Here is a 23652-nt window from a genome sequence, read left to right on the forward strand (position 1 = left end):
GTTATACTCACCCTCCGATGTCCGGATCTCCTCGGCGCTGCACGCGGCGCTCTGGTTCCAAAGATGCTGTGCCGAGAAGGACCTTCGTGACGTCACGGTCATGTGACCCGGGCATCATCACGGTCATGTGACCGCGACGTCACCGCAGGTCCTGTTCGCACAGCAACTCTGACCGGCCAGCCTCGTGCAGCGCTGAGAGGGGAGTATAACATGATTTTTTATTTTTATTCTTTTTTTTACCCCAAATATGGTTCCCAGGGCCTGGAGGAGAGTCTCCTCTCCTCCACCCCGGGTAGCAACCGCACATTATCCGCTTACTTCCCGCAACGTGGGCACAGCCCCATGCGGGAAGTAAGCGGTTCAATGCATTCCTATGGGTGCATAATCGCAGCGATTCTGCACAAAGAAGTGACATGCTGCGGGTTTTAAACCGCTGCGTTTCTGCACGGTTTTTCCCGCAGCATGTGCACAGCGGTTTGCGGTTTCCATAGGGTTTACATGTAAATGGAAACGCTATGGAAACTGCTGCGGACCCGCAGCATCAAAATCGCCGTGGTTCCGCGGTAAAAACCGCAAAGTGTGAACATGGCCTAATTAGCTCGGGTCCCAGCGTGCCATGCCGTCTGCCAGGCCATATATACAGTGGCTCGGCTGTGCTGCCTCAGCGCAGGCTTCGCAGCGTATCTCACCCAGTCCAGGCCCCCTCTCTTTGCTTCTGCTCACCGGGCCCCATAGACCAGTAATACCCTGATGGCGGCCCTACCTGTCTGTATACTCCCTTTTGCTTCCTTCCCTGCCCTGGAGCTGTGGTATGATCAGACCATGTTCGTGCATGGTCAGACACAGCCATTACACAGTACACAGCAGGGGCAAATTTATAAGATTATCTCAGCACAGGAACATTTTATTTAAACACATTCAATTGTGAAAATTATTATTATTCCAAGATCTATTGATTAAAATCAACTTTTGTTCATAGGAAAACCCCTTTAACTGCAAACATCACAATGATATTGCAATACATTTTCCCTGTGTTATACCTGATACTTCTTCCACTAACTTGTTGTTTTTATACCAGAGGATTTGGGGGCTGGGAGCGCCATCAGCATCACAGTACATCACCATTGAGTCACTGACATTCACCATCTTATCAGTCAGGTTAGAACGAAAGTACGGAGCTTCCTGTGCTACAAAGGAGAAGTAACAGGTTATGGAAAGTCCTTTTATACATATAATACGGCATTGTGTCTTGTAACTAAACCTATAGCACATTGCTTGTAGACCTATAACTAGACCTGAAACCAAACATTGGGATAATATAGTAATATAGGAGTATTAGTTCCACCTAACCCAATCATTGATCTGATATCCAGAGAAAGGGGGTGTAGGAACATATGTATAAGGATAGAAAACTATTGACCCATGTTCTTTATAACTGGTCTTTAGTGGGCCAGACTTCGCTTATTTAGGCTAAATGTAGGCTCTGGTCACATCTCCGGTAGTTGTTTCAATTTTTGCATCTGATTTTAGATGCTAAAACCAGAAATAAGTTCTCCAGTACAGAAAACTGTCATTAGAATGGGAATGGCAGTGCCATAAAATGTCTTCTGTTGGCCTTTTTTTCAGCTACTAACCATTTTTTAACTGAAAAAAAACTCAAGGGTCTTTTTATTAAGACTCGCACTGTGCACACCAGTTTTAATGAAGGGTTCGATGATGATGCCCCAAATTCATTAAGAGGCGTACACCACTCATTGTATCTTGCGTATCCGTGCGCCTCCACTCACCTCTCCGGAAATGGCACCCCAGTCATGGCGAGGAGTAGCATTTCTGGAGTGAAAAACGCCAGCACTTGATGAATTTGATGGGTGGACATCGGCACACTCCGCCCTTCCCCAGCTCTTCCTGAGCCCCCACACATTTTGGCAGAGATACTTCAAACTGGCGTTAAAATTTAGCTACTTTCAAAGTGTTTCATGATAGTTTTCAGGCAAAGACACTTTAAGGAATTACCTCCATAGTTTGCACCACTTTTTGTCTAACCAGAAAAAAAAACAAATAAATGGCAACTGGATCCATTTTTTAACATTGAAGTCTATGGGAATCGGATCTGATTTTGTAGCATTGGATATGCCCAGAGCACTAGAGCTGATCAGAGATACCTACACAAAAGTGTCTGATACAGACAGGACAAGAATGGATGTTAAACAGAAACCAAAGTGTCCATTTTTGCTCACATCAGGATGGATCAATTTAAAAACTGAAACTTTGGTTGCCATTTTGGATCCATTTTTTGCTCCGTTTGTAGTGGATCCTTTTGTACTGGAGGTGTCTTTGTTAGAAGAAGCTGAACCACGCTTTGAAGAAGCAACACCTGAGACGCGTTGGTGTGCATGGTGGGGAACGAGACATCTTTTAATACGACGGCAGGTCTGGTTTGCCCGCTTAGGCTTGTCCACTTTATAATGTCCAGCCAGATATTTCATCTGTCTTTATCGCTATTACGGCACTCTGGTTTGGCTTCGGTTATTCTTTTTTATATGACTGCTGGTCTGTATGTATCTGCTGGCCGTCTGGTTACATTTTTTGTACCGAATCATTATCCAATATTAGTGTACATCTATGTTATTTATTAATTAATTCATTTATGTATTGCCACAATCTATGGGTACAGTAATTAATGGTATTTTTTATTGTTAATAATTAACTATTAATGATGAATTATTGATAATGAACCTTATGTATCCACCTGACTTTATTTCTATTGCTTAATTCCATCTTTTGTACTGTAATTGGCTGGATTGTTTTGCATAAATTAATTATAAAATGTGGCTCTGCTTTATTATATTCATTTCTTTATTATTATTGTTATTATTATAATTATAGTATGTTAATAAATCAATTAACATGATTTTATTTAATGAATTACTCATAATTGTGAGCTATATTACATTGTACCTGATTGTGTTTCTTGTTGTAACAAGAAACAATAGATGTAACTTGTGTTTCCTGTTTTGGGGTGCCGGAGTTATTGCTGCTTCTGTTTTCATTTTGTAAAGCCTTAGCAACTTTTTTGAGGATTAGGGTTGTTTCATTATTTGGGTATTTCTTTCTCACGAAATTCATTATATGCCTTAGGTAGAGGTGGAGGCATCAGATATTTTTCGATTGCTGATGCCCAAAGATTGACAAAATTGGGATAAATATCATGCTGAAAACACAATTGGCCTTACAGCCCTTATCGTAGTATGTTGTGCAGGATTTTTTTTAACCCTTTTTTTTTGTGGAAAGTGTAGCAGATACTTTAAATAATGCCAATATTCTACTCACCAAGCACCGATATGTATTTTTTCTGACAATGCTTCTCCCGTGTTTTTCGGTTTTGGACTTCACAGACATAAGCCCCCTCATCCTTTATTGATAGTTTGGGGATATTCAGTATCAGAGTTGCATTACTCGATCCTTCTTGGTACTGTAGTTTTCCTTCCATGCGGTCGGCATACTGGTGGACATTTTTACATTCGAGCACGAGTGGGTTTCCCTCAGCGCCATTTAATGTATGAAAGTTCAGTCGGTACCACTGCATGTTTTCATAAGTGTACTTATCCGAAAGGCAACTCAAACTGAGGTTCTGACCCTCTATTGGTTCCTTTGAAGGCTCAGGATCAATTGCAAAGCCATCTTGAATTGCTAAAAAGAACCATGTTTGTCATAGAGATGAATAATGATATTGTGAAAAAGTATAATGGTTGTGTTAAATTAGCATTTTCCTGCTAAATATTAAAAGAAATGGAACAGCAATTGTGTTGTAAAATGTTTTTCATAGGGAGTAAATACCACTAGAGGGCGCTTCATTTGTTCTACAACAAAGTGCTGTATATGGGTAATGCACATTATAATAATAATAATAATAATAATATTCTTTATTTATTCCCTAACTGGCAAACCGGTTTCATTCATTTTGCATCATTTGGCTTTTACAAGCTCATTGTTTCCTTGCACATTGCCATTTGTAAAATAAATTTAAGGCCAAGTTTACACGTTGAGTATTTAGTCAGTAGTTTACATCAGTATTTATAAGCCAAAACCAGTAGTGGATAAAAAATAGTGCATGTGTTTCTATTATACTTTTCCTCTAATTGTTCCACTCCTGATTTTGTCTTAGAAATACTGATGTGAAATACTGACCAAATACTGAGCGTGTGTTATTTTCACGTTGTCTCTTGAGCAGCTCAGAGCTATGCAGTTTCCTTACTTCTTGGTTTCTGGAAGGGCGGGCTCTACTTAAGTGACAGTTCTGGTGAGTAGCAGAGCTGTAGTATTAGTAGAAGTGTAATGCTCAGCCCAAGATTTGCAGTAACACATTCATGTATCAATGGTTTGTTCTGAAGTCTATACTGTTTACACTTTATTTGCATTTAGGGATAACAGTGCATTTGAACAAGCACAAGTCTGAGGAAAATGGTGGGGGCTAGTGATTTTGCAAATTTCTAACAGCAGCTTGTCAGGAGCTGAGATGTAGGAAAGGGAAGTGAGCAGCAAAGAAAGGTAAGGCTGTAAAGAAAGGTATGTGTTGGAGAAAGGTGGATGTGATGTTAGGAGTTAACTCCTCTCCTGGTATGTAACTATCATGCACACTCGAAGGAAATAAGCTGTACACTATATAAAATAAAAGTTGTCATTGCAGGAAAATGACAGCATAATAATAAAATAATTTTTAAGACAAAAATACATAAATTTAAGTAAAAATAATTGTCTCCAAAGCGGTCCATATTTTTTTTAGCCCATTGCACACATTCAAGAATGCCATCAATTGTTATACCACCCTCCTTTCAATGCCTCGCTCCACTGATGATGCTATTCTCAACTCAATTTCCCATTTTCCTGTGATTGCACTAGTGTAGTTTACAGCAAAAGAAATAAAAAAAGGAACATATATCTATAGTCGTTTCAACATATTGCTAAAGATGCTTACTTGTCACATAGAAGTATACGAGCCTCTCGTCTTTCCCAGCTTTGTTGTAAGCTGAGCATTTATACATAATAGACAAATTGGCTTTTTGTATCACCATCTTGCTCACAGTCTGAAAATGTAGAAAAAACATAAAATTATAAACATTTCAATCCAGATAGTTTCCATATAACTTGACAATTATATTATGAGCTCCTAAATTTGGGTCTACTTTACTAAGACATCAGCGAAATAGATTATAAAAAACTTCCAAATATATTTGTTAATACTTCTTGACATCTCTAGATGAGGTGTCAGGTACCAGCAGTCAAGTCCTGAATGTAGATAATCTGACACTTGTTTAAAGGGTTTGTCTAGTCTTCTTTTTATCAGGACCCACTGTCCTCCACCCTCCCACCTTCCATATTCATAATTGCTGGGGGTGGGCGATCCAGCTTGATTGACAGTTCAGGCCATCAGCAAGGTCGAGTTGCTGGTGTGCCATGTACTCTGATGTTGCTATATGAGGTAATCTTTCCTCTGCAGCATCGGAATCCAATCGTGCTACAGAGAGGTGGCTGGGATTAAGAGTTAAGAATGCTCCAGCTATCCCAGACTGCCTAAAAACATTGCATACAGACTAAGTAAGGAAAATCTTGTAAGAACAGTGCATGTTCAGAACACAGACACCAGCAGTGGCTGGTCCCTTTTTGGGAGGCTTCTCCAGTGCCTGGGAGTTTTGCCAATCCTTCTTTCCTTTCTTTCGAAAGCTTTTGGAGGCTTCTCCAACTCATGGAATATTTGCCAGCTCTTCTAATAATCCAAGATGTCTCCTCTTGATCTGCAACCTGTCTGGAGGCTTCTCAAACTCTTATGAGATCTGCCAAAGTCTTCCATGAGTCCATAGCTCTCTGAGTTCTTTTGAAACTTTGTGAGGCTTTTCCAGCTCCGGGAATATTTGCCAACTCTTCCAGGAGTTCAAGATGTCTACTCTTGTTCTGCAACCTGTCTGGAGGCTTCTCAAGCTCTTGGGAGATCTGCTCAAGCCTCCCATGAGTCCATAGGTCTCTGAGTTCTTTTGAAAGCTTTTGGTGGCTTCTCCAGCTCCTGGAATATTTGCCAACTCTTCCAGGAGTCCAAGAAGTCTCCTCTTGTTCTGAAACCTGTCAGGAGGCATTTCAAGCACTTGGGAGATCTGCCAACAGTTTCAGGAGTCCAGGAGATATCTGAGTTCTTTTGAAAGCTTTGAGAGACTTCTCCAGCTCCTGGAATATAACTCTATCAGGCATCCAAGATATCCGCAGTCTGCCAACTTTACAGGAATCAAAGAGGTCATCCTCTTTTTCTAGAAGATGTACAAATAGTTGTCTGACACTGCCCAATCAATAGCCAAGGACATTTTGCCATATTCACCATAGCTGTATTATTATAGGTTTAGATGCAAAGTGTGGGTTCAGGGGTACAGACTTGGATACCCAGGCCACAAGGACAAATGGCATGGGGTTATGGGGTTTTCTTCTAACAGGCTTCATAAGCTTTATTTGTACTGTCCCTTATTATCACATCCTGACTAGATACCCCTGAAGCCCACTGTAGACCAGTTAGGCCCTTTTAAAATATTCATTTTTTTACCTTATGAGCCTGGAATGCTGTCTAATTTTAACAGCACATTCAGCCTGGTGATATGACATACACAATGCAATAATTGGGACTTATTCCATTAAACATTGGAGCTGTTTATTACTGTCCTTTCAGCAGCTTGTCTCCCGCTAAAGGGAACAGATGTGCAGCAAAAAAAACAGGAAAATTGCAACCTGCGGGAGTGGCCTGAAAACAGGAAGAGAGGAGGAAATAGGAAACCGGTCTTGTCTGCTAAATGTTAGTGTTTTCGATCTAATTTTATGCTCTTTAAGCAGGTACTTAGTCACAGCCAATCTATTCAACACGTGAACCCACCAGGGAGCACAGAAAGGTCAGCAGATCTTACAAATGTTAGTGTAGGTCACTTACTAGAAGACACATACATGGCCATGTATCCTAACAGGAAGCCACTCAGTTGCAAGCTGCGGAACTTTCCTTGCAAAAGGAAAACTGAAAAATCTAATTATAGAGACACCCATTACCGGGCAACGAAAATCTGGACTCCGGCTATGTAAAGGTTACATGGATTATTATTTACTGCAAGTGAAAGTACATTGGGATATAGATCATGGATTTATATAAAGGTCTCGTGGATAGTGAACATTTCCACTAATTTTCAAAAATACATTGTGGTAATCTCACCATGAAAGGAATCACTTTTGCTTTTAGCTAATGTTTTAGTATTTATGTCAAATATATCAAAATGTCCAAGGATTTACCCTACCACTGGTCTTCTGCTAAGTTTTGTTCCACTTTGCAGTATTTTTGTCACTTGACTGTAGTTTGATATCTCGGGGCCAGGGGCTCCTTCCCTACCCCTAAAGATAGGGGCGCCCTAGAAATCCTTGTTCCCTGAATTACTTTTAATGGTACCGATGCCAGGGCCACGTATCTTGCTGAGCTCCTGAATCAGCCTTTTTCTGTCCCCCTAGGGAAGTGTGGAGTAGTTATACAAGAGATTACACAAACCAAACTAACAATGGGAGACATACATGGATAAATGAAAATACCTTTCTTTCACTTCTGTGAGATTCCTGGGTCGTTATGCATGCACTGCTATTTTGAGGTCTAGCCACAGATTTTCAATGATGTTCAGATCAGGGGACTGTATGGGCCATTGTAAAACCTTCAGGTTGCACCTTGGAGGTAGTCTATTTTGGATTTTGACGTGTGTTTAGGATCATTATGCATTTGCACAAGCCATCCTCTTTTCAACTTCAGCTTTTTACAGATGGTGTTATGTTTGCATCAAGAATTTGTTGAAATTTAATTGACCCCATTCTTCCCTCTACCTGGGAAATGTGCTCATTGGCTGTAACACAACCCCAAAGCATGATTGATCCACCTCCTTTCTTACTGGTGGGCGAGATGTTCCTTTTGGGAAATTCTGTTCCCTTTTTTTCTCCACACATATATTTGATCATTGTGGCTAAAGAGTTCTATCTTAACCTCATTGGTCCACATAACTTGCAACATGTATTGATGTTTTTTTTTGCATGCTTCTGGCTGGCATGGTAAGGATGCAAGAGAGGTTTTCTTCTGATGACTCTTTAATGAATGCCATATTTGTATGGGTCTCTGAACAGTAGAAAAATTTCCCACAACTCCACTGTCTGCTAAATCTTTCAGAATATCTTTTGCAGTCAAGCGAGTGTTCTGATTTGTCTCTGTAGCAATCCTATGAGCAGCTCTCATGGAAATTTTGCTTGGTCTTTCAGACCTTATTTTGATGGCCACTGTTTTTGTTAATTGTCATTTCTTAATTATAAAACGCTTTGCTATCTTATAGCCTTCTCTTGCTTTAAGGGCCTCCACCATTTTCATGTTCAGAGTGCTAGGCAGCTGTTTAGAAGAAACCATGGCTGCTGTTTTTTGGCACAAGGTTAGAGGAGGCTGCGTTTTTATGAAGCTGGGAACTTTTCATCACCTGGCCTTTCCTAATGATGATAGTGAACAAGCCATAACACTAACAGACTAATTAGGGTCTGAAACCTTAGTCAAATTTATCTAAGCACATAAATCTCCAAAGGTATCCGAACTTTTGCATCGGCCCATTTTCCTTTTTGTGATTTTCAAAATGTAAAAAAATATATATATATATATATTTTAGCCTAAAATACAAAGGAAATAATTTTGACCAGGCGTGGCCAAACTTTCACATGCCACTGTACAGTGTCTTGCGAAAGTATTCGGACCCCTGGAACTTTTCAACCTTTTCCCACATATCATGCTTCAAATATAAAGATGCCAAATGTAAATTTTTGGTGAAGAATCAACATCAAGTGGAGCACAATTGTGAAGTGTATATATACACTAAAATCCTGTGGTATTGCAATATACTGTATAGTATAAGCGATCAAATGATTGCAGATTCAAATCCTAATAGTAGACTGAAAAATAAAGTAAAAATGAAAATAAAGTTTGAAAAATTAAAAAAAATATAAAAATTCAAATAACCCCCATTTTTTTCATTGAAAATAAAGAAATTTGAAAATAATAAGCATATTTAATCTCAAAAAGTCCAATCTATCATAATAAAAAAATATATTAAAATCATATGTTAAAAACAGAGCAAAATATAAAAACTCCCTAACTGCGTTTTTTTTTCAGACCCTGCGCATCTCAAAAAATACAATAAAAATTAGATCAAAATTCTGTACCCCAAAATGTTATCAAGGAGCAAAAAAATAGCCATCAAATCATCATACAGCACTATTAATGGAATAATAATTTTTTTCATCACTAAAATAATAAAAGAAAACTGGGCAAGAGCCTACAAACTCATATTGGCGGGTCATTTTTACTGAACAATGAACGGTGTAAAAGTAAACCTCAAAATTAATGCTGCAATTGTATTTTTCCTCAATATCACTTCAATTGGATTTTTTTTTCCATTTTTCAAGAAAATTATTGTATATAATAAAATGAAGAGCCAAAAAAAAGGAACACAAAAAATGAAAATTATTGGGTTATTAAGTGGTTAAATAACAGTTCTTTTAAAATTGTCATTTCCTTTAATACCAGAATCCATGATGGTAGCTATATATTTAATTTACTCGTATGCTTTAATTGATTTTTGACTTATTTTATTCATTTATGAATCTTAAACTGTTTCAGATAAATCCGGGTACCCAGTTTGAGTTTGACTATTTCTATGCTTGGCTCATACTTCCATACAGAACATTCTATGAATAGTGGAAGGTAATTATAGAATTCTACGTGCACTTTTAACCCAGGAAAATTACCCCGGCATTATTCCTGCTTTCTGCTATGATTTTTTTTTCTGGGCATTTCCTTGATTGAAGAGTAGATTGAGCGCAGACGCTTATGTTGTTGTATTGTGGATAATTGACTTCCCCAATAATTCATGATTGTTCCTGCCAGGATGACTTTAGGAAGTGCAATGCAATTAGGGAATATCACCCAGAGACTTTGTGGATACCTTATTCCGCCCCTCCACAAACTCATTCCAAGTATCCATGCTTTCAATGATGTTTACGTCACCATTCGGGGTCACGTCCTTCCAGTCTTGGCACTCTGGCATCCTGTCACGTTGATGTCTAAGGGGTGGAGATTGATGGGGTCTGTAATCCAAAATAACATGGCAATAATTGAAATTATATATATTATATATAGAGAGAGAGAGAGGAGAGAGAAAGGACAGAGGAGAGAGAGAGGAGATAGGAGAGAGAGGAGAGAGAGAGGTATATGAGCAGAATTTTTTAATTTTTTAATTTTATATATTGTCATATTCCCATGGGTTGTCCATGAACAACATGTATTATCTATGCACAGGACAGTTAATAAATATATGATCGCTGGGGGGGCTGGTTATAGGCAACTCCACCAATAGTGAGAACAGGGTCTTGAAGTCCCCTGTGTGAAAGAATCAGTAATGAGCATGTGCGACCACTGCTTTATTCACAGTGGTCGCACATGCCCACTACTGCTCTGGTCACACAGTGGAGTTCCAATGCACAGAACTGTTGAGGATTGGATCTCGGCAGCCAGACCCCTAGTGATTTATTCATTTTCTTGTTGATAGGTAATATATGTTATTTGGGAGACCATTTCTGTAAAGTGGTTGTATGAAATAGAAAATAGGGCAGGATATTTTTTGCCGAAACAGAGCTACTCTTGTCCATAGGCCATGTTTAGTACTGCATATTAATCCAATCCATTGGAATAAAGCTCACATGTAATACTAAACATAGCCAGTACCAAGAATGGCACCATGTTTAGAAAATTGAAGACTCTTATTTTTTCTATGAAAACTTCAATTTTTAAAATTTGAACATTTTTTTAAGAATTGTCTAGTGTGATAAACTATTAAGGCAAAGACAGATTATTATAGAGAACATACGCGCTTCGCCGTGCATACATCTTGCATGGTGTCCACGGCCGCCACTGCCACTGGATGGTTGTTGGTGCTGGTATCCCAAACACCGTGCAAGTCAAGACATGGCGGCTACCTTGGGCATAAATATTTGGTGGTGAAGTCTCCTTCTCGTGGATCTGAGGGGGAACTAACAAAAAAAAGCAATGGAACAATAAATTTAGACTGCAATAGATTGGTCACAACCACGTGCACACCACCTGTGCACATACACAATTCATAATGGCGCCAACGTACTGTACGTGTTCTCATATCATATCAGATGTAGCAAGAGGGTCTCATCCCACTAGTACTGTATTACATGCAATGATTTATGCACCTAAGATAACTCTGTTTAACCCATTAAAAGGGACCTGCCATCTGATTCCTGCTGCCTGTGCCTCGGGCAGCATGGTTTAGAATCTTGAAGACACAAAAGAGCATAGTAAAACCAAAAAACGCTCATTTTAAAAAAATCACAGTAATACGCAAGTGCTAGTAAAAAGATGTAAAGAAGAGGGTATTTGGTTGATACGTTTTTTGCAAAAAATGTATAGTAAGCTGCTCCACCAAACGTCAAGGTATACCCATATCAGAGCAGTCCTAACTGATGTATGCAATCCCTATCTGATGTATTTAAAACCTGATCATCTGTATATTACCTGTGGTTTAGAGTCTGTCTGTATACTCAGTGTTTCGAAGCTGGAGTTCGAGGAGAAAAGAGAAAGAGAGAGAATATCCCAGCACCGAAGTTCAGGTCACTATTGATTTTGGGTTCAGGTTCAAGTTCGGGTACAGTTCTGGTATCCGAGCCGAACTTTGGACATCCACGGGTCCGCTCATCTCTATTACTAATGGTGGCTCATTGGTGCTTAGTCCACATCGAAGGACACATTGTATGTTCTCCACGTATTTGGTGGGTTTTGGCTAGACTCCAAAACTTACTGATAGATGACTTGCTTTCCTATGACATTAGTCTTAAGGCCCCGTCTCACATAGCGAGATCGCTAGCGAGATCGCTGCTGAGTCACAAGTTTTGTGACGCAACAGCGACCTCAGTAGCGATCTCGCTATGTTTGGCACGTACCAGCGACCAGGCCCCTGCTGTGAGATCGCTGGTCGTGTCGGAATGGCCTGGACCTTTTTTTGGTCGTTGAGGTCCCGCTGACATCGCTGAATCGGTGTGTGTGACACGGATTCAGCGATGTCTTCACTGGTAACCAGGGTAAACATCGGGTTACTAAGCACAGGGCTGCGCTTAGTAACCCGATGTTTACCCTGGTTACCATCGTAAATGTAAAAAAAAACAAACAGTACATACTCACATTCCGGTGTCCGTCAGGTCCCTTGCCATCTGCTTCCCACACTGACTGACTGCCGGCCGTAAAGTGAAAGCACAGCACAGCGGTGACGTCACCGCTGTGCTGTTAGGGCCGGCGCTCAGTCAGTGCAGGGAAGCGGACGCCGGGGGACGCGAAGGTGAGTATGTACTGTTTGTTTTTTTACATTTTACACTGGTAACCAGGGTAAACATCGGGTTACTAAGCACGGCCCTGCGCTTAGCAACCCGATGTTTACCCTGGTTACCCGGGGACCTCGGCATCGTTGGTCGCTGGAGAGAGGTCTGTGTGACAGCTCTCCAGCGACCACACAGCGACTAAACAGCGACGCTGCAGCGATCAGCATCGTTGTCTGTATCGCTGCAGCGTCGCTGTGTGTGACAGGGCCTTTAGTGTGTGTTTGTTGTTATTCTAAGGGCTCATGCAGATGTTCGTTTAGCTCGGACTAGGGCTGTCCATCATTTTGAAAAAAATAGCAGTATGCACAAGTTGCCTCTGAGAATTGGATGGCATTTGCCCATTCTACTCTATGGATCCGTGGAAAAAAATCAGACTGCGCTGGGATGACATCCGAGTGTGGCCCAATTTACACAAACTGGCAATATATGCAATGTGCGTGGTGTTAAATCCCAGCTCTCAGCGATGCAGCTATGCAGTGCAGAGGCAGCTCCAAGTTTGCGTGTCTCAACTTTTTCATTCACTCTTTGACATTTTTGTCACCTTTTTTGCAGCATTTGTTTTGAGTACATTCCATAAAAATTGAGCAAACCATGCAAAGGAACTGTAGGCTGGACAATGTGGCTGCTGTACATGGTCGGACAGCTAGATTTGTTGTTTCTTTGCTTTTGCCTTCTCACAATTAAGACGAGCTCTAGTCTTTTTAGATGACTATTTGACACACATAAGGATTGAGCGTTAAATAAAAAAAAACTAAGCAATTGCGCCATATTTCAGAAAACACTGTAGTCTATGGCTCACTGTTAGGGTTTCTGTCTCCCTTACAACTGGTCTTGAATTTCAGTTATAGCATCCAATTGCTGATAGAAACAGTTTAATAATAAGTAAATGGAGACATCCCCTAGCATTTTGAGAGGAGAGTGCTGGTAGGGCCCCTCGAGAAGTATTCTGTATAGGAGAAACTATACAGAACATAAATTCAGAGCAAAGGACATCAGTGGGCCCTGACACGTGCCTGACCTAGCAGCTGACAGCAGCCCTGATGGACTCCATAATAGATCAGAGCAATACAACGCATTCCACTAAACCCCAACTATTCACATAATACTGTACATTATAACCATTATGCCTGATATAGAACAGAGGTGAGCAATTAATTTTAAAAGGGGCCACATGACAGATCGGGACAGTGGCGGAGGGCTGAACTTATATGCTGAAATTAGTTCTGTTCAATATTAACATTAACCCGTTATTTTATATTTATTTTATTGCTTATTATTGAGCAGATCAGAACCATATAATTTACAGATTTTTATAGTTTATCATATTGCTCTTATCATTCAACGCTTGTACTATGATTAACAGCTCCTCTCAAAACAGTATGATGCCGCTACACCCCACCAACACAGTATGATGACCCCCACAGCCTCCCCCAAAAGTTTGATCCCACACACATTATGACATCCATGCAATATGATCCCCTACAGCTCCCTATATACAGAATGATGATTATCACAGTATGATCCATCTATAGCCCAACACAGCTTCCTATACACAGTATGGTGGTCCTATGGTCCCCCACGCAGTTTCATCCCCCACAGTCCTCAAGCACAGAATTATGATCCCCCAAGTTCCTCAACACAGTATGATGGCCTCCAAAGAACCGCTAACACAGTATGATCCCTCACAGCCCACAAAAAATGATCACACTCTCGGTCCCTCAAACACAAAATAATGACCCTGACAACACCCCAAGCACAGTATAATCCCCCAGCCACCAATCAGAGAATGATGAGCCTCACAGCATGATTCCTTAGAGCCCCCCAACACATTTCAACCACACAGTATGACCCCCTCAGCCCCAACACAGAATGATGACCCCCACAGTATGATTTCTCAAGGTCCCTCAAAGCATGATATCCTCCACACGGTACAACCTCCCCTGCCCCGAACAAAAAATGATGACCTAACAGTCTCCCAATACATTATGTGGACCGCACAATATGAGATCCCCCACAGTCTACAGACGCATAATAATGGCACCACAAGTGAATGAAAAAACAAAGAAACCAAGCACTATACTCTTCACCCACTTACCCCCGGCATGCAGCTCCGGTATTTGCTCCTCACAGTGACGGCCCCATCTCACATAGCGATTTACCAACGATCACGACCAGCGATACGACCAGGCTCCACAGCAGGCGCAATTGAATTACATCATTACACCTGCTGCATTGAGACACTTAGTTGCTCAGGATGAATGGTGGAGAATGAAGCCGACAGCCCCCTCCTTCACCATTACATTCACCGGTATCTGCATGCCAAGGATGCAGATACCAGTGAACTCAGGACGTAGGTGGAGAGGGAGGCCACGGCATGCAGCCCATGCCACTGCTTCCAGCCCTTTTGCTGTCCTGGTCCTAGGAATGGCCAAAGGGCTGGATGTGGCCCGCCTGCTGCAGTTTGCCCAGTTCTGGTACAAACAAAAATTCAATGTTCATATTTATGAGTTGAGGATCAGTAAAATATTAATTGTAATTGTTTTATCACAGAAGAACTGTCAGTGGATCCAAAGTGAGCTCCAAATAAGGTTTATTCCTGATGTTGGTACAGTGTCACGCATCATTTCTTTTCTCTTCTTTCTGTTCCCTTCTGGATCTTCATTCTGGTTCACCTTGAAGAATGGAAATGCTCTGTAGGCTGACACCGTTCACTGGGATGGGGCTACGAAAGCCTCTTGAGCCGATGCCCTCTCCTCCGTAGGCTCCATAATAGCGGTGGGGCTGTACACATGATATGACTTTATATCCTGAGGTCCACAAAACTTGTCCACACTCGTTAACAAGCGACTGACATGCTGAACACAGGCTTCGCTCTGAAACTATTTCCCTGTCTGTCATCCGCATGCACTAAAAATATGGTATCTCAATTATCTTCTATATATGACACATACAAGTATATTCTGATTTATGGAAATATCCTGAAGGATTTTTTTTATTGTCAACTTACAGCATTACAAGACATTTACAGACACACGGTCATTATCAAGAGCTGACAATTCCAGAAACACGACCATTATGACATGACTTCCAATTATCGTAAATGTTACAATGTCCAACCTCAAGTGACCCGGAAAAACAGGATCAGAAACACGTGCATGACAGTGACATGTGCTGATGGGAACCACATGCTGAGATGAATGATTAGAGCAGACGTGTCCTTTATCATAAGGGTTTTCACATGTTCCTAATTTAGATATAATGTCCTAATGCTGTCAGTGCAATTTTGGTGTGTATCTTATGTGTGTACTGTATACGTCATCTCAGCACATTGCATGTAATATTAGTATTTTTTTTCCATTGATGTATGTGCCAAGTTTTTATTTTATGAGATATTTACAGCGCTGTGGCTAGAAGAGAAAAGGACCACCCTAGTGCAAGGATCAAAATCGACTCTCCATTATGGTGGCGGACAGAAGGGCATGATAATCATTTCCACTACTGCATTCATTCCATAACTCTTGGACCAAATTCCCAACTCTCATGCAATGTTCTGCAGATCCAAATTACCATATACCAAATACAGTTTAGTTACATCCGCCCTTTAAAAGAACAGATCTATGGAGACATTTTTTTGACCCTCTGATTCTAGGGTTTATACACTAAGGGACTGCAAAAAGCCCCCTATAACTCAAGGTTAACTTCTGAGATTAACCAGCTATGGTCAATGCGCTTAACATCTGTGCACAATCACGTCCGCGAGGAATGGAGTATATATCGGACCTTGAGGGATCATCGTCATTTAGGAACGTTCCCAATTAAAAGGGAATTTACCAGTTATGGAATGCATTATATGGAGGCCATACTATACAGAAATCTGGAAAGGTAATTAAAAATGTTGAGTGGTAGACGCACGCCATCATGGGAACATCACGTTAATCAATGGTAAATGGCTGGAGATATATATTTTTGGAGCTAATAGAATGTGTAATATAATGGAGGAACTTATTTTTCTTTCTGCTCCACTTCTGATTGTGGCTAAGAAAAAACTGCATTAAAATTGTGATATGGGATTCTAGCCATAAGGAGGTAGTCCAGGAATATAATAATATTGTTTTGTTGACCTATTCTTAACATCCAGCGGCTTAGCTTCCATTTATCTCCATGCAGTACTGGAGAATGGCCACTATACAGTGTTCAGTGTGCTTTTCTGCTTCTGTACACTATGTACTTACGGTCCTGGGATCCTGCTAGTAGCTGATTGGTCATCAATATCGTATTATATGTAAGAAGATGGAGGTGTTGTCCACATTCCCTCTTGAAGGCATGTATGTTCTTGCAATGTGCTATGATGTTTGAATGATTAATAATCTGTATGGATATAGATAGGTTGTGTTTTGCCAAACACTAGGAAGCGTATATGGTTAATAGTTGAGACTAGCCCAGAGTGGGAGGAGAAAAAGTGAAGGGACAGCGGAAAGGTTCCTGTCAGGAGTCAGATAGGGCCTAGCTCATAACTAGAGCAGACCTCTGGTTTGATTAGTCCGCAGAGCGCATGAAGTGGGTGTCCCTGAGTGAGTGGAGTCCGAGGCAATGGATAGCATGATCTGGAGTAGAGACAAGGAAAAGTATTAGGAGTGAGTGATAAATATTTCACTTCCTCGTGAGGAATGGGAAGATGCATTGTCTTCCACTTATGCATCAACTCTATCCATGTCTTTACAAGAATCACACTTTAAAGTCAACTCATGCTGGTACTACACTCCTGCCAGATTGGCGCATTTTGACCAAGGTAACTCCCCTCTGTGTTGGAGGGACTGCGGCCATTGTGGAGACCTCTTACACATGTCTTGGAGCTGCCCTAAACTAAAGTCCCTGTGGTCCCAGACCTCCACTATCATTGACAAAATAGCAGATAAAGCAATTACCCTAACCCCACAAATGGCTTTGCTGTCCCTTGAGCTTATGGACCTCAGCCCAGACAAAAGATACCTAATCATCCATATTCTGCTTGTGATTCAGAATTCTATCGCCTTTGTTTGGAAAAACCATCTTCCTCCCACTTTCTCTGCTCTAGTGGAGAAAATCTCCCTTCATGAGTCATACGAATTAAAATTCGCCTTAGCCAACAACCAACTTGTCAAGTTCTCTAAGAAATGGTCTCACTGGGATAATATTTACCCTTAAACTTCTCTGAAGTGTACTTTAACACCTACGATTACTCCGTATGTTGTTATTATTGTTATTTGATTGTTACCAGTTTTGTTTGGTAGCACTATTATCACATCAAAATCTCCTCCTCCCCTCCCCCCTCCTTCCTCCAACCTCTTCTTTGTCCCCCCCCCTCCACTCCTCATCCTTAATCTATTTGCAACTGCATATCTACCAAATCTATGCTCCTTAAACTTTAAATTTAAATAAAAACCATTGGAAAAAGAAGGAGTGAGTGATTCTCAGGATGCAAGGCCTGGGGCAGGTAGCCTCCCAAGATGGTAGGGACTTATCTGACAGTCAAGTGACAGAGCAGTGCTGAGAAGGAAAGTGGGATGAAAAGAGAGTGCTCCGGGTGGTAGTTCCAGGGCGTGAGCAAGCAAAAAAGCAAGTAATGACCATAGTGGCATAAGTAGATCCCCTAAGAGGAAAAGGATGCAGGTTGAGAAATAGGACTCTCGCTTACCGGGTAGAGGTGCTATTTTGGGGACTAAGGAAGCTCCTTAAGTGCTGTGCTGCGTAGTAGTGAAGCTAGAGAGAGAGCCTCGCGGACAGAGAGCAGAGCGACTTCAGGAAGGTACGGGAACGTGTATAAAGATGTCATATGTTCTAAGAGAAACGTCCACTAAGCGTTGTACTCGCTATCCCCTGTGCATACTTCCCCATAAGTTATTGCTGAGCAAAAGGTGGTTTATTTTTGAGTAGTGGTCTCCCTCATTGAACTCTACAACCTGAGGTCCTGGTCAGTCGAGGTCAACGGCATTAAGGACGTAGCGCCCCCACAGATAAAGACCACAAACCCAGCCAAGATCTCCATTTTCCTGTAGCTTGTCATGGTGTGGAAGACGAGTACCTCGCCCACGGCTTCAGCCAATATTATAGATCCATGTTTTATGGATCTGATATGAAACCCGGAGAATTTTGTGCACCCATATTATATTTGTTTGCTTGACTCCAATATTCAAGAAGCCACACATTTTTTTTGGAGGGTAATTTCTTGGGAATCCATGAGAAACAAAACATTTTCTACCACTTGCTGTATTACTGAGGCCATTATTGCTTGCAGAGAAGGATACTGATCCCGTTGGCAACAGGATCAGGGACTTTCATAATGACCCGCTGCAGTGGGTGATACAAAGTATTTGCAAAGTTACCCCTTGTAACCAGTTCCAGTAATGAGAAATCAAGCTTTGGGGCCACATGCAAATTAGTCTGGATTATTGGGGGCGTGTCAATGTACTCAGAGTGCATCGACACTCCCCCAATATCTAGGCTAATTTGCATGATATTGTAAAGCTTAAAGGTTGTCCACTACTCTACTTAGGCTAGGTCATCAATATCTGATAGGATGGGGTCTGACACGAGGCACCCCCGCCAATCAGTTGGTCTCTGTAGTCACAACTACTTGATTGCGGAGCTTCTCGATCTTCTGCTAGTGGCCGTGCCGGGTACTGCACGTCCGCCTCCTATTCAAATCAATAAGAGAAAGATATGCAGTAGTCTGCCGCGGCCACTACCAGAAGACAGGGCAGCTCCAAAATCGAGTAGTTCCGGCAGGTGCCGGGTGTCAAGACACCGATCGATCAGACATTGATGACGTATCTTATGGAAAGGTCATCAATGATAAAGTAGTGGACAACCTCTTTAATTTCTCAGCTGTAACACTACGGATTACTATCATCCTGGTATCATTTTTGATTATTCTCTGACCTAGAACAACCACAGGTTCCCGTTAAATAAAAGTTTTTGCTCAGATCAATCTTATTATAAATAATTCAGCAAAATGTGTTGTGTTGAGATCTTATATAAAGCATACTGTGTATAGTTAGAATGTAGGCATAAAGGTTTTCTATCCACTCAATGTCATATTTGTCTCACTAGAGCTTTACATCAGGTCTGGTCATTGCCCTTCGTCATGCTTACCATTCACCACCAGTCGTACATTAACCCGCTGCTGCAGGCCAGCCTGTTGGTTTTTCAATATCAGCGTGTATCTCCCAGCATCCTGCTCTACTATGTCTCTGATCTGCAGCGAGTGTAATGACTGTCGATGCTTGCCATTGCTGCTGCTCACCGGCCTTCCATCTTTAAACCTGGCAATATGAAAAAATAGGTGAAATGCTACACTGCTGTAAACTGTCTGTTGCCACCACTAGAGGGAGCTTAGGAGCCTAATACATTGGAGTCAATAGTATACAGTGAGCTCTCCAGCTCCCCCTAGTGGTGACATCAAGAAGCCATTTAGCCATTTTTTTCTCTTTTTTGTTTGTCCATGGTGATAGCAGGGGATAACATACCACTCTAAAATGTTAAGAAAGTCCTTGTAAATTACAGCAGATGATTCACAGATGTAGACACATGCCATGGAACAAGTATACTAATTATGATCATACCACTGAAAAGTAGGTGATGGGTAAGCGGAAACTTTCACGGACAGTTTTGCCAACTTGTCTCCAGCTGTGGCCTCAATGACAGTATTCTCCATGGTCTCCACAGAAATAAAAGGCTTTTCTATGGAAGAAGACACAAGTTGAAAAACCAGCAAGAAATGGAAAGAAATTATTATTTTAGTAAAAGAATATCTTCATTTTTACAAACTAATACATACAAATAGTAAACAAATCATGTTCCCTGGATGTGATCGACTGTTAGGTTTTTGCTAAATTGACAGTAATAAAGTGATATTTTTGATTCATTGTGTGTTTCACTTGTGTTTGTCCCTGTAAGGGGAGAAATAAATGTATTCTACAATGTAATTTTAGTTTTATATGGCGCTATTATTGGTTTAATATAAGATAATATTATTGCAATATGGGTAAAGCGTATTTCTTTTGTGTATTTGTGTAATTGATCATATTAAAATTATACTAACCACCATAGTGGCCGGCATGTGACTTGTGGTGGAAGGGCTCCCTGTACTGTACTGCTTCTCCTATACCATGACACTGTCATACCAAATAAGTCCTGTAGGTGGAGCACTGTACACAGATTTCTACAGCGTTTATTTAGCTTCATATGAAGCCACATCAGCTCCCTCTAGTGGTGGCAGCATGCTGTCAGAAATATAACATTTACCAGGTCTCCCTATAAATGGATTTTTGATGTTTCAATGAAAATGAAGACAGTGTATACTCTGGGATAGCAATGTTTACTCGCGACTGTCTGCCAGCTTGGTGCATTAGCTCCAGATCTAGCAAACAGGTATGAAGATCACATTTCAAAATGGTGAATTTTGTGAGTAGCCCTGCACAGAAGAGCAGATCTGGATGCACATATACCGGTCTTTGGGGTTTAGATATAGTTTAAGTATGGTAAGCTAACAACTGGATGATACTACCTGTCAGAGGAGGTGCTTGAAGCTATATGAAACCATGTCTTGGGAGTGACTGATGGGAGAATACTGAATGGGGGTACTGTGACCAGTGTCGGCGTTTGGCACAGGCAGACCAGGCAGACGCCTGGGGCCCCCACCTACAAGGGGGCCCCCTGCATCTGCAACCCCTGTATGAAGTGCCCATAGGGTTTTCAGCAGTGAATAATGCTGTGCATTGCTTTGTAGTCTCAGAGTGTCTCTCCCAAACCCCCCTCGAGAAACCCCTCAGTGCAGTGATTTACTCACTGTGGACGACAACCCCATGATCTTGGTATTCTGCTTTGGGGTGATTTATGTGGAAAAGCTTTGATTATCATCATACCCATAATGAGGGCTTTGGTTGCCATTGTACGGGGGTTGAAACCTGGATGTGGCTCGTGACCCTCTCCCCTAGCTAAATGTGGCTCACGACCCTCTAGCAGAGCTGAATATGGCTCTCAAGGTCAGAAAGGTTGGGGACCATAGATCAGGTGACTCTTCCTGTAGTGTGGTCTCAGGGGTTGGCTCTGTAACATCAGACACTCATATAATACAGGTGAAGTTGTTGTTTTTTCACATTTTATTGTACAGTAAATAAAATGTTCAGTGCTTTTGTTGGGGGGTGACCGAAGATGTCGTGGCAAGAAGGAGCTGATGTGAATAAGTGTTGTAATGAATTTGTTATGATTACATGTTTGATAAAGAGTGTTGTATTTTATCCTTATGGTCAGTTTGTGCCTTGCTTCTCCTGGAGGCTCTGCCCCAAGGCCGTCCCTGGGAATGAGGGGAGGTCTGTCCATTAAGGGAACCATTACCAGCATAGGGATACAGTTTGCATCACACAGAGAAGCATACCGTTAGCACAAGGGATCAGCCCACTAGTTGGGAGGGATTAGATCAGATAATAGGGGAGGCACCTCGGCTTCTAGTCAGTAGAGTGTGGAGTCTGTGGTGTGTGAGTGGAGTTCAGAGGACACTAGACACTGCAGGGTTAACAGGTTCTAAGACAGTGGATGCAGCAGACGCAAAAAGTCCTGTCAGCGCTAGTCTCCAAACAGTATGAGGACATATCTGGAGGTTCGTGAGGAAGCCAGGGCAGTTTTGGGCCAAGGGCCCGGAAGAGTTATTGAGTGCCATATCTCTGCCTTACATGTGAGGAAGATGTCGGCTGGGTCTCAGGAAAGCAGTACTGCCGGATAGAAGGTCCCTGGCACCAACAGTGAAGCTTGAGGCAGGGACAGGTTGGGCAAAACAGAGGCAAGGACTGATAATACACAGGACAAAGGGAACATCAACAAAAAGGGACTCTGTTTCAATATGTATTCTGCAGCCATGTGTATCTGAATTTCACAGTAAAACTAAGCCTGTTAAATTGAACCTAAGGTCTCCTCCTGTCGCTGGATTTGGTCCCATGGACAAGGAGGTAACAAGGACTCTCTTTAGTGAGTAAAGAACGAACTCCACAGCACAACACACACAAGTGGGACTCCTGATTAGGAGAGAGGTTTCAGGGCAACGAGAACTGAAAGCTACCTGTGAGAAACGTCATGTGTACCCCCTCCCCTAACTCTATAGTACTGTGCTCCCTCGGCCCTACCAGCGACGCTTACTGTTCAGCCATAAGACCACAAGGTAACCCGCACCATTTCCCATTCATTCTGTACCGTGCACAATGACCTCGGTGCTTCTCTTGCATTGCCAGGTCTCACTCATGGCATGGCACACGTACTGCCCCAGGTCCGTTTGGTTTATATTGGGCAAGGTAAGAATACTGAACATTTCCGTGTGGCCTTTCTGGGGCACACGGTCAGAGTGCTCTGTTACATAGCGGTTATTCTGTAAAGAGATAAAGGGTTAATGTACTTCTCTGTTTATTTCACTTTATTGTATATACTGTATATACTGTATACACATTATTCTATAACTGGCATATATAATACTGTATATTATTTAAATGTAATTCATCTAAAAAAAATTTACTTTGAAAATAGTCTATTAAAAATATAATATTGAAATGTAACACCTGTTTCTATGAGTTCTCTTATCCTTCCGTCATGCATTATTCCCATCTATCTACCTTCTCGTTTACCTCCTGTATTAGGGGTAAAGGTTATGGAGCAACTCATGGCTGATGGATCACACTACACATGAAAAGACAATAGCTTTGCGTTGGAACTGTATACTCCAAATAGTTAGATATTTTTAATCAAGACTAGCAATCTTTTTGTTTATATTTTTATTTTATGTATGCATGATCTTAACCCATGATTCTGTGCCTGCATAGAAGAAACCAAATTTACTGCGCCAGACAGTGATTCAGGAACATGCAGAGTTAAAGGAATCTGTCAGCAGGTATTTGCTATTTAATCTGACAGCTGTATAATATAGGGCAATAGACTCTGATTCCAGAGATGTGTTATTTACTAGGTTGTGTGTTGTATCTTCAATACAAACAGTGTTTTATTAGCAGGAGATTATCACTGCTTGACTAGGTTTCATGTGCAGGACAGTCCAGATAATCTGTGTAACCTCACCCCCACCACTGATTGGCAGCTTGCTGACAATGTACACAGGAAGCTGCCAATCAAGAATGCGGGGTACGACCT

The 23652-nt window shown here is 41.4% G+C and overlaps 1 protein-coding gene across 1 annotated transcript in view; it reads right to left on the reverse strand.

The window, feature by feature from the left end:
• FLT4 (fms related receptor tyrosine kinase 4) overlaps nucleotides 1-23652 on the reverse strand; it is a 257103-nt gene that overhangs the window by 48952 nt on the left and 184499 nt on the right. The window contains exons 7-14 of the mRNA XM_077266308.1: nucleotides 22711-22882; nucleotides 20088-20205; nucleotides 19618-19787; nucleotides 10956-11118; nucleotides 10035-10176; nucleotides 4976-5084; nucleotides 3331-3690; nucleotides 1041-1187 (exon numbers count right to left, since the gene is read on the reverse strand). Coding sequence (XP_077122423.1) covers nucleotides 1041-1187; nucleotides 3331-3690; nucleotides 4976-5084; nucleotides 10035-10176; nucleotides 10956-11118; nucleotides 19618-19787; nucleotides 20088-20205; nucleotides 22711-22882 — 1381 coding nt within the window. The remainder of the gene's footprint in view (nucleotides 1-1040; nucleotides 1188-3330; nucleotides 3691-4975; nucleotides 5085-10034; nucleotides 10177-10955; nucleotides 11119-19617; nucleotides 19788-20087; nucleotides 20206-22710; nucleotides 22883-23652) is intronic.

Source organism: Ranitomeya variabilis, chromosome 5 (assembly GCF_051348905.1).
Source record: "Ranitomeya variabilis isolate aRanVar5 chromosome 5, aRanVar5.hap1, whole genome shotgun sequence".
NCBI lineage: Eukaryota > Metazoa > Chordata > Amphibia > Anura > Dendrobatidae > Ranitomeya > Ranitomeya variabilis.